The following is a 15,773-nucleotide window of genomic DNA, read 5'->3' as shown; positions in this document are numbered from 1 at the left end:
TGTGCCATGCACTGCGCTAAGTGCTCGTCGTGGGAAAATTTTCTATAAAAACCCAAAAAAGACGAGGGCAGTGGTAAATACAGCAGGAAGCCTAGGGCATCATGTCTAGAGGAGCCGAACTTTGGAATCCTTGCAGCTCAAAATCCACCACTCACAGCAGCAGTTACAGCCTCCCCAGTGTACTAGCCTGGAAAGGAGCCAGAGATCGAACTAAAATAATGGCCCTCGGTCCTACAGCACTTACATTCATGTCAATAATTTCTTCATATTTATGTCTGCCTCCCCATCTAGACTGTAAGCTCCTTGAGAACAGGGAGACCGTCTTGAGAACGTCTGCCAACTCTGTTGTACTGAGCTCTCCCAAGTGCTCTGCACACAGTAAGCCCACAGCTTAATAAATATCATTAGTTGCTTCATTCTTCCTCTCAACCATTGACGGAAAGAGGAGGATGCTGCCGTGAAGTGATAGAACTTAGTAAGAAATAGTGGCATTATTATGTAAGAGTCTTATCTCTAAAGAATAATAAATGAAGTGGTGCTGAAGCCGGTGATCCCTCTAGATGCATATTCACTTGCTCGTTTGTTTTTCATTTTGAAATTAATTTCAAAATACAAAGGTGTCACTAAATCATATTGATAGACATTTGAATCCTCTTTTCAAATGTATACAAAATACTATTTTGACTCAGCTGTATTAGCTATCAATTTCTGTTTCAATTTCTAAGTGGGTTTTTTTTTCTTCTCATTATAGTACTGGAATTTGTCTTTGCTTTATCTTTGAACAGGGTGCCCCCTTTCCCATTCAGGAATAGACTTTTTAAAAAGCAGGGAGAGCCAATCAAAATGAAACTGAATTTAAGAGAAAATGCCCACTTTTGAAGCACTGTCATCTGCTTTCTTTAAAAAAAAAAAAAAAAAAGTTTTCCCCGCTGACTCCTTTGTATTTTACATACTCTTATCAACTGTTTTCTACTCTCATGGAAATATTAGTAATTGCAGAAAGTAAGATCCCTGTCTACTTTGCACTGTAATCTAGCTATAATTACTAGGCCATAAAAGGCGTGGCTCTAAGAGGTCCCTGACAGTTAATGCGAAACCAAAAGGCACCCTACAACTACAAAAATCTAGAAAAGGAGAATTTGAGCACCTAGAAAAGTAAGTTTTATACACGCTATAAGCACTGGTCCTTTGCCTCGCCTCCTGCTTTCTGTTTTTCTTTGGGTTTAGTCTTCTCCTTGTTGGCCAGAAAAGAATACTCATGCATCACTTCTTCTCCAGGCCTAGACTGTGATGAGGAGGTGAGCAAAAAACAAAACTACAGAAACCAAGGGGATGTTTGGGTTTCAGTTATGATCTTGGATCAGCTTGGGGGAGTTAACCAATTTTTTCCCACTTCAGTGCACCTAATGTCTAAAGCAGGCCCTGGCCCACCTGCAAGTTTTTCAAAGGAAGAAATTTGGAGAGCCAGCATATTTTAGATAGGTATTTCCGCTCTTGTTCTTGATCTGGCTGTAAAAAGATCCAGGCTAGGTGGTGAATCATTTATATACCCGTTGTTCCTGTCTGCGTGGGTGTAATTATCTCTCTGCCTGCAGTCAGTGACTTTTCTACCATTCTTCCTGTCCCTCCGCCCATATCTCATTGTGAGTAATTTTACATCTACAGAACTAGTGTCTAACATAAAAGTTTCAGGCTTTAATATGTATCCAATATTGACAAAGAGCTCATGATTGTAATGAAATTAGAAAATATTGTGATGTCTTTTCACTCTGAAACATTGAGACCATTTGCTTTCTTTTAGCCACAAGAGGAATTAATACTGTAGAGCTTAGGAAATTGGATGTTGATTGAATTTAACTCTCATTTTTTTAAATTCGGAGTGATAGTTTCTAGAAGGACTAAATGATTAACACTCATATAATTGAATACTGAATAAAAATGAAAACCTGTCCATACTTACTTTTTTTAGGCAACAGGGGGAGGATATGAAAGTGATGATGCTTATCACAATGCGGAACTTTTCTTCCTGGATATTCATAATATTCATGTAATGAGAGAATCTTTAAAAAAATTGAAGGACATTGTGTATCCTAATGTGGAAGAATCTCACTGGTTATCCAGTCTGGAATCAACTCACTGGTTAGAACATATCAAGGCAAGTAAATTTTGGTGAAAGCTTTGGAGTTCCTATTTTTAAATGTTGACCGCAGTTTTTATGGAAAATGGCTTTTCCAGAGTATGTTTACTTTTTAAGACTAGAGATTTAGTGCTGAAATATTTGTGGTATTTGTTTTCTTCACATTTAATATTTTTAGTGCATGTTTTCCATCTCATTTGGCATTTAAATTGCAAATTATCAACTGTCACTGTGTTCATCCTTTTTGTCAAAATGGATATTTTTCCTGCATCATACTAATTATGTGGAGTCTAACTTTATTTTTAACATATTCATTTGTTTATTTGGGATCAGCTGATGCATTTTTCCTAAATATCACCAGATGTGAGTCCCAGGACCTTTAATGGCTTTTCTGGCTTCTTCCTCTCTGACTTCAAATATGCCTGGGAAACTTACATACTGAAAAAAGCTATCTTTCCCACCATTCCCTACCTACTGTGTGATACTTTCTGGCACATATTTCTCCTCTTATTATTGATGTTAATTATTAACTATTAATAATAATGGTATCCTATCCGTTACCAAGACCTGCCGGTTTCACCTCTACAATATCGCCAAGATCCGCCCTTTCCTCTCCACCCAAACGGCTACCTTACTATTACGGGCTCTCGTTATATCCCGGCTAGACTACTGTGTCAGCCTTCTCTCTGACCTCCCTTCCTCCTCTCTCGCCCCGCTCCGGTCTATTCTTCACTCCGCTGCCCGGCTCATCTTCCTGCAGAAACGATCTGGGCATGTCACTCCCCTTCTTAAACAACTCCAGTGGTTGCCTATCGACCTCCGCTCCAAACAAAAACTCCTCACTCTAGGCTTCGAGGCTCTCCATCACCTTGCCCCTTCCTACCTCTCCTCCCTTCTCTCTTTCTACCGCCCACCCCGCACGCTCCGCTCCTCTGCCGCCCACTTCCTCGCCGTCCCTCGGTCTCGCCTATCCCGCCGTCGACCCCTGGGTCACGTCCTCCCGCGGTCCTGGAACGCCCTCCCTCCTCACCTCCGCCAAACTGATTCTCTTTCCCTCTTCAAAACCTTACTTAAAAATCACCTCCTCCAAGAGGCCTTCCCAGACTGAGCTCCTCTTCCCCCTCTACTCCCTCTGCCATCCCCCCTTTACCTCTCCGCAGCTAAAGCCTCATTTTCCCCTTTTCCCTCTGCTCCTCCACCTCTCCCTTCCCATCCCCACAGCACTGTACCCGTCCGCTCAACTGTATATATTTTCGTTACCCTATTTATTTTGTTAATGAGTTGTACATGGCCTTGATTCTATTTAGTTGCCATTGTTTTTACGAGATGTTCTTCCCCTTGACGCTGTTTAGTGCCATTGTTCTTGTCTGTCCGTCTCCCCCGATTAGACTGTAAGCCCGTCAAACGGCAGGGACTGTCTCTATCTGTTGCCGACTTGTTCATCCCAAGCGCTTAGTACAGTGCTCTGCACATAGTAAGCGCTCAATAAATACTATTGAATGAATTGAATGAATATTTGTTAAACGCTTACTAGGCATTAAGCACTGTTGTAAGTGCTGGAGTAGATACAAGTTAATCAGACTGGACACAATCCCTGTCCCACAAGGGGGTCCCAGTCTAAGTAGGAAAGAGATCAGATAGTGAATTCCCCGTTTTGCAGATTAGGAAACTGAAGTTAAGTGACCAAGGTCACAAAACAGGCAACTGGTAGAGCTGGGATTAGAGTTTAGGTCATCTAACTGCCAGGCCTGTGCTCTTTCCAATAGCCCATACTGCTTGTCACTGTGTGCTCTTTCTCTCTCTCTCTTTTAATTTCCCATCACTTTACATCCCAATTACTTTTCCTTTCTGGCCTTGTGACTTCAGCCTTTTTCCATTAAAGGTTGCCCTGTCATTAAGGCATTAATTTAACTACAGGTGTTCACCACAGTTTTCCTCTCTTAGAAGTGATGGTAAGGCTGCATATTTTTTTGAAAATGCTCTGTATAAAATACAGTTCATATTTTTGTGATGATGTAGTTAGATTTTTGAGTAATTCATCCTAAAAATAGTCAATGCTAATTTTGAAGTCGACTGTCTAAAAAATAGCAGAATTGTATTTTATAGTGTAGTGTGTTTACACTTTTGAATGTTTTGGACTAATTTTTTTTAACTTTGCATGATATCATAATTTCTAAGCAAACTATTTTGTCATCTACTTACAAGTTATTGATGCATTCTGAATTCAAAGAACTATATTAGATTTTAGAATTTGTATCAGTTTTTGATCATTGTACTTCATTTGCTTAGCCTTGTAACATTCAAGTGCTCTGTAGGAATTTTGGAATTTAAAAATCATCTTTATATTTAGTTGAAAGATTATTTTAGAGTTATTGACATCATTATTATAAATTGCCTTAACATCTTGTGTGTTCTTTTTTTCTTCTCTATCAGCTTGTCTTGACAGGAGCTATTCAAGTAGCAGATAAAGTATCCTCAGGGAAAAGCTCAGTATTGGTCCACTGTAGCGATGGATGGGACAGAACAGCTCAACTGACATCCTTAGCCATGTTGATGTTAGATAGCTACTACCGAACAATTGAAGGATTTGAAGTATTGGTACAAAAAGAATGGATAAGCTTTGGACACAAATTTTCATCTGTAAGTGCAAATCACTCAGTGGTATTTATTGAACACTTACTGTGTACCGAGTACTGTACTAAGCGCTTGGGAGAGTACAGTACAACAGATTTGGTATAAGGTTTAGTGAAAAGCTTTTTTTAAACAGGTATTTGTATTTGACAGATTTCAGTCACATACTTTTATTCGTTTGTAGTCTGAAGATTTTTTTTTTAAGTAATTTAAAAAATTTTAAGAGTCTTCTGATGGCCCAGCATGAGAAGCAAATGCAGAAAATTCAAGCTTTTTGTTGAGGTTGTCAATCTTTCTTCCCACACCCAAGTCCTAAAGTAAGCAAATATTGACAAGTGGCACTCCTTCTCGCAGGATAGTAAAATTTAAAGAGCACTGATCAAGAGACCTCCTTGCCACCTTTTATTAGGTTCCATTTAAGCTGTCAGTTTAAAATGGATATGAATGCATTTTTAAAAACTCTAGTGCAAAACACTCATCACTGACTCTTCCAAGTCTTCTAGTATACTGAAAATTGTCATTCCTTGACATGTATCATTGGATGAAAAGCAGAAATCAACCTTGACAAATTTCAGTTTCTCCTCTGTTTCTGTGGAGGTTCTGTGGATATGTTGAGCAGTGCCAGTGACCAGAAGGCAGGTAAATGAGGGAAAAGCAGCAGAAAGAATGGGTGAAATTCTAAATTCTAGAAATCCAGAATAAATGTCTTAATGGAATATGCCAAAGGAAGTGGGTAGACAAACTAGCTTCAGAGCCACCTGGTATATCAAAGCTTGGCTTCCAGATAGCTCCAGATAACACATCCTCCAATCAGTCAATCAGTTGTATTTCTTGAGTACTTATATTTCCGTACATGACTAGGGACTAAGTTTGCTATCACTCACTAGCTCAAGTGCTTCTCCGGGCATGACTCAGTTCTCCACCCCCGGCCATCCACTGTCAAACTCATCATGTGAGGTTTGTAAGGAAAAAACTGACATTTACTACTAAACCTTTTTTCTTTGTACAACTTGGCCCATAGAAAGTCATTATATTGCATTGCAGTGCTTGTGGAAATTGTGTGCTTTCCCCAATGTAAAGAGGTTAGTAAAGATACTCTCTTTGTTGTTTTATTTCAGAGGATAGGGCACGGTGATAAAAATCATGCTGATGCCGACCGATCTCCCATTTTTCTTCAGTTTATTGATTGTGTTTGGCAAATGTCTAAACAGGTAGAGTATGTTTGTAATTTTATTATGTAAATCTTTTCAGAATAAACGTTTTGCAAATCATACATGTAAATTTGTTTCTTTCAAAAAAGGAAATTTCAAGAAAGCTAAATATCCACAGCATTTAGAACCTCTTTTAGTACCTTCAGCGAGGTACATTGATGTGCTTTGATCTAGGAAAACTCAAGATTCGATTCTAAATTCTTGAGAAATGTCTTCGATTAAGGATCCACGCCAAGGGATTGTAATTACAATCCATGGGGTATTCAGTATATCACTGGGTTAATGTTGGAAAAATCAGGGAAAAGTTAATGGTGACCATACTTCTAAACCACCACAGCAATTTTAGATACATTAAGCAGGAAAAGGACCATCATCCAAACCCTTTCACTCCCCAGATTATTCAAGTTTCAAAAAAGAGCTTTCCATAAAATCCCACAGATTATTTTGGGCCTGTGCATGTGCACAGAAACATCAGAAACCATGCACTGAAAAAAAGAGCCCGCACCTCAGAACAGCTAAATCAGTTAGGTTAGAGAAGCCAGGAAAAGGAAAGAGAACTGAATTCTAAATGCTGCATGGCTTGTTGAGTTAGGTCTCATCCTCCTCCCAGAATATTCTAATTCCCAGGGGACTAGAGAAATCTAGTTCCCAGTGGAAGGCAGCTGTCTGAAGCCTATTTGTTCTTCAATCCCCTTTTACTTCAGTCTCCACCTTAAATTGTGAACTTCTCAAAGGCAGAGACCACCCTGTCTCTTATGATATTTCTAAAAACCCTGTGCACAGTGGGCCTCCAGTAAATGCTGTGGGTAATGGTGGGTAATGGTGAGTTCTATTGCTAATAATGGACCTGAACATTTTAACAGCTAGATTCCTCCAACAGAGAGGGAAACTAAACATTAAATAAGTCAAGAAGGGCTTCTCAGTTTGGATCTAAAAGCAGTATTACACAAGCGCACACATACAATCAAACAATCAATGGTACTCGTTGAGTGATTACTATATGCAGAGAACAGTTCTAAGCACTTGGAAGAGTACAATACAACAGATTTAACACACATATGTGGATGCCGTAAGCTACAATATTTGGGGCACTAAAAACTCATTCATTCAATCATATTTATTGAGTGCTTACTGTGTGCAAAGAACTGTACTAAGCGCTTAATTTATTCACTGAATCAAATGTTCATGCTCAAAACACACCTTGTGCTTATTTTAGATTTACCTGAAAACCTAAATTCTGGTAATGTTAAACTTTCTGAATATATCTTTGTGTGAATAAAGGGCAAAACCCATAACTTGCTATTTTTAATTTTTATATTTTGACCAGTTTCCTACAGCTTTTGAATTTAATGAACAATTCCTGATTACAATCCTGGATCATTTGTACAGTTGCCGGTTTGGCACTTTCTTATACAATTGTGAATCTGCTCGAGAAAAAGAAGTGAGTAAAATTACTAACTTTGAACCCTGTACTGTAAAATAATATGTAGCTGGTAATATAGCACTTTTTTTTCAATTGGGTTTTGCAGTAAAACTAGTATGGGAGTTTCTTCAAATATTAGCGGATGGCAGTGGGCTGGAATAGTGAAAGAAGTGATCGACATTCTTACTGTGTTAAAGTCGTGGGTTAGCTATAATGTGAGCCCCGGAAGGGATAAGGACTGCAGCTGATCTCATAAGCTTGTATGTACCCCTGTACTTAACACACAAGTGCTTAGTAATTATATCATAATATAGATAAAACCAAGGTTTTAAAAAAATCATGTTAGTAAAGCATGCAAGTGCTAAGAAATTTGAATTTGTGTTTTGTGATATTTGTGATACCTTCAATGTAACGCTTGCATCTAGGTGTGGTAGTAAAATGGTTTATCTTTATCATTAAAGCTACCATAAGGAATACTTTTAAATACAATAGAGCCTCATTTTCTCTTGTTGATATATAATCCCAACAAATTTTTCCTCACAAATTTTTTGTAATTTTTTTTTTCTTTTCTGATGGCATTTATAAAGTGCTTACTATGAGCCAAGCGCTGATACAGGCTAGTCAGTTTGGACCCAATCCATGTCCCACATGAGGCTCACAGTCTTAATCCCCATTGTACAGATAAGGTAACCGTGGCACAGAAAAGTTAAGTGACTTGCCCAAGGTCATACAGCAGGCAAGCGGTGGGTCCAGGCCATTACATATCAAAATTTGATGCAAGAGATAGAGTAATTGTTGTTTTAAAAAAAACACCTCATAGGACAGGATTGTTGTACAAATGTTAAAGATTGTACATATAATGCTTTTGTGAGGTATGATATAACTTTTTGCCAATCTGCAATTCACTGAGTTACAAATCTTTGTATAGCTTTCTTGAGGCCTTTCTCAGTTTTTGTACTGTTCTGCTCTTTTTCGTTGTTAAGGTGAAGTGAGATTATAGAAACTGGATCCAAAGTGAATCATTTTTGACTGCCAGTTAGTGTATCTTCCTTGACTTGAAACTATTAGAAAAGCATAGTTGTGGTTCATGTGCTGGAAGAATTTAAAATATTCCAAGACAGTAAAATTGTCACTGGCTTCGGATTAGAGCAACTTTTTTACTTTATTTTTTTTTCAGAAACTTACAGAGAGAAGCTCCTCATTATGGTCACTGACAAACAGTGAAAAGGGAAAGTACTCAAATCCCTTTTATACTAAGGAACTGAATCGAGTTCTCTATCCAGTTGCGAGTATGCGTCACCTGGAACTTTGGGTGAATTATTACATTAGATGGAATCCAAGAATTAGGCAACAAGTAAGTGAAATATAATCATTTTAAAAGTGCCACCGTAATAACCCTTAGATAATGACATTAGATCGATTCAAAATGTTGTGAGGAAAGGCATCCCCCAGCTCACTTGGCAAAAAAAGTTCAAAATAAACCTTCCAATGCCCTACTGATGTTTACATCATTAGAAGGTTTATTTTGAACCGTGTTTAACACATTCAAACATGCGTTGTGGATTTCAGTAAAATTTGTAGTCATCAGAAAGATCTTACCTGTTTTTGAAAATCTGATGCTTCAGGGACTTAATGCCTTCAAGTAATAGAACAAATGTTACTCAGGCCTAGGAGAAAATACTTTGCTTTGCTTTCCTCAACCCTGACTGAGCAGTCAGTTCCTTTCAGGAGTGTTTTTGTTGCTTACTAGAGCTGTTAATTGTAGTAATAGTAGCAGCAATAGTAGTATTTATAATAATAATAATTATGGTATTTGTTAAGCGCTTACTACGTGCCAAGCACTGTTCTAAGCATTGGGGTAGGTACAAGGTAATCAGGTTGTCCCACGTGGGGCTCACAGTCTTAATTGCCATTTTACAGATGAGGTAACTGAGGCACAGAGAAGTGAAGTGACTTGCTCGAGGTCACACAGCAAAGTGGCAGAGCCAGGTTTAGAACCCACGTCCTCTTACTCCCAAGCCTGTGCTCTAGTGTCCACTCTGCTAAGAGCTTGAGTACTGGTGTACAGGCGAGAGCATTTTGCTTAGTCATATTGTACATCAGCCATGATGATCACCAGTATGATGATGCCCTGTCTACCATTCCATTGTATCGCACTCTCCCAAGCCCTTAGTATAGCACTCTGCCCAGAGGAGACGCTCAATAAATACCATTGATTTATTGATTGATGCCATGGGCTGGATCAGAAGCCAGGGACTCTGGCTTCTCCCTAGCTCTCACCTTTGTAGGGCAGAAGACAGAAATCCCTAGGGAGATGTCCTTATCAGTCTCTGCTTTCTCCTGCTTTTTATCGTTTAGACCGTGAGCCCGTCATTGGGCAGGGATTGTCTCTATCTGTTGCCGAATTGTACATTCCAAGTGCTTAGTATGGTATTCTGCACATAGTAAGCGCTCAATAAATACTATTGAATAAATGAATAAGGGAAACATTTATTTTTACTGAGAGGCTAGTTTTCCAAAACAAGATCTAGGCCAGTTTTGGGCTTAACTTCTTGACTAGATCTTGCACACCAGCTATTTTGAATCAGTTATCAATCTCGGGTGAAGCAACCTTTAATTAAATGATGCTGAATCTTTTAACCTTTCCACTGAGCTGTCTTTCAACTCAAAATTTGATGTCAAAAGCTTGAAGGAATTTGGAGAGCCTTGACAAGCAGGGCTTTTTGGGTTTTTTTCCATCCCGTTTTTCCCTGTATCAAAGCCCAGAATTGCAGTTCTTACCCTTTTGATAATATTGGGGAGATGATAAACACAAAGAGAGGTTTAGCATCAAAACAGTGAGAGGCACAGGAAAGCAAACTTTTCCTAGGGCAGGAAAAATGAAAATGGAGGGAGAAGGGTTCCCCTGTCCTGCCACCAACAACACCTGTTCAGAATGCCTCACCCTCTCTACCCTCCAACCCACTTCAGTCTCCAGACCCAGTTTTATAGAAAAATTAAATACACACCTTTCTCCATCTCTGACCCTGACCATCTCTGGCCTGACTTGGATTGGAGGTCTTACTGTCCATGTACCAAGTTGAGAGTGTGTGTGTGTGTTGGCAGGGGGGTGGGGGGGGCAACCCATCTCCAAGACTTTTATAAATGTATTATTTTCTACAGTTTGTCCCTTTAAGTTTTCCTTTCCCAGACATGAGTATGGGAGATAAGTACAGACTCTTGTCTGCAACCACAAGATCTTTTGAAACAGACTGTGGGATTGAGCACGGTTTTATCAGAGAGGAATTTCCGGACAACAGCAGGTTCTCTTTTATTGCAGACTCATGGTGTTCATATAACTCAGGCAACTGGAATAAAGCCAATCAGTGTAGTCTGTTGGTGTGCTGCAGGTTTCAAGCTGGCATTCTCATTTCAAGGTCTCTGCCTCTTGCAGAAAAGGAGTACTGCACTTTCTTAATGGTTGAAATTTGTATTATTTTGGGAAAGCGTAAGCTTTCAGGGCTTGAGAACATTTGTTTGTTGAGCTTGAGAGAGTATTTAGCAATGAATTCAGTATTTGGAATATCAGAGAAAATTTTTCTATTGTTTTGTGTATCTCCAGTTTAAATAACAATACATTTCTTTTCAAATGGATAGATATTTTAAGATGTAATTTTTATTTCTCTTATAAAGCATGCCTCTTTTGCATTTTATTTCCAAAAAACAATGAACACATAATATGATCACATCCACCAACTCTGTAGGTTACTGTCCCAAGCGTTTAGTGTAGTGCTCTGTGCACAGTGAGTGCTCACTAAATATCATTGGTTGGTTTAATATGCTAACAATTTCCAAGCTGATTCTAAACTCTTCTTCACATATTGTTATTAACAAAATTGACAGCTCAGCTTAGCTTGTAGTTTTGCGAAATGTAGATAAGTTCAAATGCTATTTGGCAATATAATGTGAGAAATACTCTGCTTAGGTAGTAAGAATCTTTGGAAGCTAAGCTTACTGTTTAAATCTTAGTTAACCATTTTACAAAGTGATTCAGTTGATAGAATACAAAAGATAAAAGTTGTGTATTGAAGAAAATCAATCAATAGCATTTATTGCACAACTACAGTGTGCAGAGCACTATACCCTGTGGGAGAGACATTGATATAGATGACAAGAAATTTACAGTCTAGAAAAGGAGACAGACACCAAGTTAAGTTACAGAAAAGAGGAAATATAGAGTATATGATATGTGTTTAGATGGCACCAAAGGGCCTAAGTGACATTTGGAGGAAATGAAGTGGGGAGATCAATGGTTAATTGGGGAAGGGCTTCTAGGGGAGATGTGATTTCAGAAAGGCTTTGCTGATGAGGAGGAAGGGGGAGGCAATTTGAGGCAGACAGAGCATAAGCAACAGGTCAGTGGCAGGGGAGATGAGAATGAGAAACATTAAGTTAGCATGAAAGAAATGCAGAGGGTCAGCTGGAGTGTAGTGGGAGAGTGGATAAGTAGGAGGGACAGAGCTGATTGAATGCTTTAAAGCCAATTGGAATGGTCAACCATTGGTTTAACAAATACAGTAATAATAGATTTTTGAGGAGTGGGTTTTGACATTTGAGGATTAAAAAAAAATCACCCATGCAGCAGAGTCATTTACCTGGAGAGACCAGAAATGGAGACAGGGAGATCAGCAGAGACTAATGCAGAAGTACCTGGATGGCTGTTTGGCTGGAGTGGAAATGGCAGATCTTGGAAATGTTGCAGGGAAAGGAATGACTGGATTTATTGGCAGGATGAATATGGAGATGGTGATGGGGAGTCAAGGATGATGTCATGGTTGTTTGCTTAAGAGATGGAGAGGATGGTGGTGGTGTTGACTGTGTTGGGAAAGTTAAGTGAAAGAGAGGATTTGGGAGGGACGATGAGAAGCTCAGTTTTGTGCATAATGTGTGTGAGGTGCTGGTACGACATCTGTGTAGTGATTTACTGGAGACAAGAAGAAATGCAAGATTGCATAGAAGGAGAAATGTCAGTAGATTTGGGAGTCATCTACATAGGGTGGTTAGTGAAGCCAAAGGAGTGAATGAGAAGTATATTGAAAGCTTAGGTATCCTGCTGTACAGATGAACAGCGGTCAAACTTCTCATCAGTGGGTCCTGTGTAAAGAAATGGTATAATGATAGATTTCCTAAGTTACTTGGAAGTGAAAACTTATTGTGGTACTGCAGAGAAAGTTGTAAATTTGATTTCTGTGATACACTTCCAGCAACCAAATGCAGTGGAGCAACGTTACATGGAGCTCTTAGCCTTACGGGACGAATATATAAGGAGACTTGAAGAATTACAGATCACCAACTCTTCCAAGATTTCTAATTCATCATCACCTTCATCATCTTCACAAATGATGCCCCATTTACACACTCACTTCTGAAAGAAAAATATTGGAGTTGTTCTTTAGAACTCTGCAACCCCATATGTGCATTTTACATCAAACTTTTTAAAAAAATGGAATATTTGAATTCCATGTTGCACATGTGTTAAAAAGTTTTTGGATTATCTTTTGCCTTCACATGGAAATGATCTGAAGATATCTGTACTTTTGAATATGTGCCTTTCATGTTTGAGTGAGATGCATTATCCAATTGATGTGGAGAAGAAAATAGTTTTAGCAGGTATTTTAGAAAAACCTGTCTAAAAATGCTTATTTAATATTTTTCTAATTCTGAAATTTTTTAAAAACTTTAGAAATGATATGGATGTTATTCATGTATTCATGTTAATAAAACTAACAACATTTTGAATTAATGTTAAAATGTTCAAGAGCAGATTTTTTTCTTGATTTGATGCAACTCAAGTTTATTTTTAAAGCTGTCTAAAATTAATGCAAAGATGAAAGTTGATTGGTTAGTGCCAATTTAATGTTTTAAATGGTATCTATGCATAGATATATATCCTGAAAAATGCTTAAATAATGGCCAATTTCTATACCATTACAAATGATTAATTCACTAAAGTTGGTCTTTTTGAAATTAAGTTTTTTCCTCAAATATATTTGAGGTGTATATTTTTATATTAAAAAATTGAAAGCACTCAGATAAATGCATGGCATTTTTCATTTATCCAATTCTTTTAAGTGATTTTTTCCAAATGTATGCCTTCATAAAATTGCCTAACATAGGAATGAATTTTAATTTTTTAAAGAAAGATGTTTTATTTTATTCCTTTATGCATTTCTTTGAAAAACTGTGCCTGGTCAGAGCAGCTTACAACCAAAGTAGAATTAAAACATCTCTTTTAAGGATTATTTTTAGGGTATAAATTTCTTAAATGCATTGACATTGTATAACATTCAGGTAGTGCTTTTAAAAGATTTATTCTTTTTTAAAGAATTGCTTCTAAGAATGTGTTGAATATGAGGTATTTTCCAATTATAATTGTAAAGGAGTTTCTTTAAGCAAGCTCTTTTTTAAGTTGATTTCCAACTGGTTGCTTTCAACTATTTTCTAGTAGTATTACATACCTACCTGTGCAGACCTTTCTATTTGATATTTGAATTCATATGATATATTAAATATATTAGGTGAAAGATATTCAAGGCATTCAGTATTTTAAAGTTAAAGAGTATTTATAGTTGATGTGGTTATGTTTTAAAGGAATTGTTTCGCCTGCAAGCCTACCTTTGTACATTACTGTATAGGAAGTAGATTAACTGTTCTACCAAGAAGACATTAAGAAGCCCGTTGGGTAAAATGTATAAATTAAGTATAAGACTGAATGAAAGTAGTTTATTAGACATTATCCTGCTTTTGTAAACAGTGTAAATATTTTTGTTTAGAAGTTCTCTTTAATCGTCTATTATTCCATTAAAACAAGCTGAGTAGCAGTTGAAGTATCTTTAAGATGAATTAGAAAAGTTCTTCTTTGCATTAACAGTTGAACACCCGATAGAGTAAATACATTATACTAAAATTTGCACTATATTTTTTCAGGGAAATAGCTTTTTGTGAGGATTTCAAATTCCCAAAATTTCTATGTATATTTTTTCTCTGCCTCATTTTCCTGGGTGTGTTGTGTATATTTTTCAGCATATCTTGGTGAGTAATATTATAGGAGCCTCTAAAATTCCTTCAGTATTATTTTAATGAATACTTAAGTGCATTAACTAAGTGAACAAAGAAGCTCAAGCATATAATCTTTCTGCCTGCAAAAGGTATGTAACTTTATAACGTAACTATGCAGATCTTATAAGGCACAGTTGCCTTGTCTATAAATCTGTAATATAGCTTTTTAAAAGTACTGTGTTGCTAATATGAAGAAATATGCAGAATTTTGGGGTGAAGAAATAGTGAAGGAAAAGTCATACAACTAAATATCATTTCAGTTTCTGGTCTGTACCACAAAAGTGCAAACTATTGACTTGGATGAAAAGTGTCAGAAATAAATGCCCTTGTAGTTCCATTACATAAACATGTATTTAGCAAATTCTTTAAGGCATTGTTTCACTAATGGTCATTACATCTTATGGTAATGGAGCCATAGCTGAGTCTATGAAATAATGTAACAAACTCACTTGTATTCTCCATCAAAAAGTAAAGGTTTAACTGAATATTTTTAGTTATGTTTAAAAACAAGTTTTTAGTGATATTAAATAAAAAGAAGATTTGAAGAAACTTGTACTACTCTGTATTTTAAACCTGAAAGTGATGAGAATATCTTCAAACCTTATCTCAAAGTGTATAGCGAGGCTGTATGTGGGTTGAGAGATTAAGTTAAATTTACACTCATTCAGTCAATTGTAAATATTTACTGAATGCCTACTGCATACTAAGCACCAGGCCATGGTATTTTAGAGGAAAAAGACACACTTTCTGCCTCTAGTGGATCTTACAGTCTAATGTGGGAGACACACAGAATTATTTAGTTAAGAGGAAAATAAAGGGAAAGCTGGAGAATATGTAAATCAACGTGTACCTGAATGCTCTGGGTGTCTGTGAGGATGTAAGTGCTGAGGAGGTAGTTGGAAAGATGTAAATCTGTAGAGAAGAAAATAAATCTGAGAGAGCCTCCTGCCTGCAGTGGGATTTCAGAGGGCTTTGAAGATGAGGATGGCAAATTTGAAGGAGGAGGATCCAGGCAAGGGTCTCAAGGCAGGAGGGTGAGAGCAAGGGGTGATGAGGTGGTTCATTTAGGGGAAGCATAAAACGTCCTGGGGAGAAGCAGCTAAAGAAGGAAATGGCTAAGAAGAAAGCTGGTGTCAGGGCTTGTGGCCCACTGTCAAAAGCTTTTGCTTGATGCAGAAGGAAATGAGCCATTAGAGGTTTTTGAAGAAGGGAAAGATGAGCAGAATGACATTTTAGGAAGGTGGTCCAGGCTAAAGAGTGACATTAGGGGAGA

At 37.6% G+C, this 15,773-nt stretch overlaps 1 protein-coding gene across 3 annotated transcripts in view; it reads left to right on the top strand.

Moving 5' to 3' along the window:
* The window catches only part of MTM1 (myotubularin 1), an 80,783-nt gene extending 65,734 nt beyond the window's left edge, over window positions 1–15,049 (top strand). For all 3 annotated transcript variants that reach the window (XM_029067598.2, XM_007665827.4, XM_001508787.6), the window contains exons 10-15: window positions 1,970–2,155; window positions 4,571–4,777; window positions 5,887–5,979; window positions 7,307–7,420; window positions 8,580–8,756; window positions 12,646–15,049. In XM_029067598.2, coding sequence (XP_028923431.1) covers window positions 1,970–2,155; window positions 4,571–4,777; window positions 5,887–5,979; window positions 7,307–7,420; window positions 8,580–8,756; window positions 12,646–12,810 — 942 coding nt within the window. In that variant the 3' untranslated portion in view covers window positions 12,811–15,049. The remainder of the gene's footprint in view (window positions 1–1,969; window positions 2,156–4,570; window positions 4,778–5,886; window positions 5,980–7,306; window positions 7,421–8,579; window positions 8,757–12,645) is intronic.
* Window positions 15,050–15,773: the final 724 nt, after the last annotated feature.

The sequence above is a fragment of the Ornithorhynchus anatinus genome, chromosome 6 (genome assembly GCF_004115215.2).
Source record: "Ornithorhynchus anatinus isolate Pmale09 chromosome 6, mOrnAna1.pri.v4, whole genome shotgun sequence".
Classification (NCBI taxonomy): Eukaryota; Metazoa; Chordata; class Mammalia; order Monotremata; family Ornithorhynchidae; genus Ornithorhynchus; species Ornithorhynchus anatinus.
Note: the sequence above shows the minus strand (reverse complement) of the source record. Positions and strands in the feature narration are given on the sequence as shown.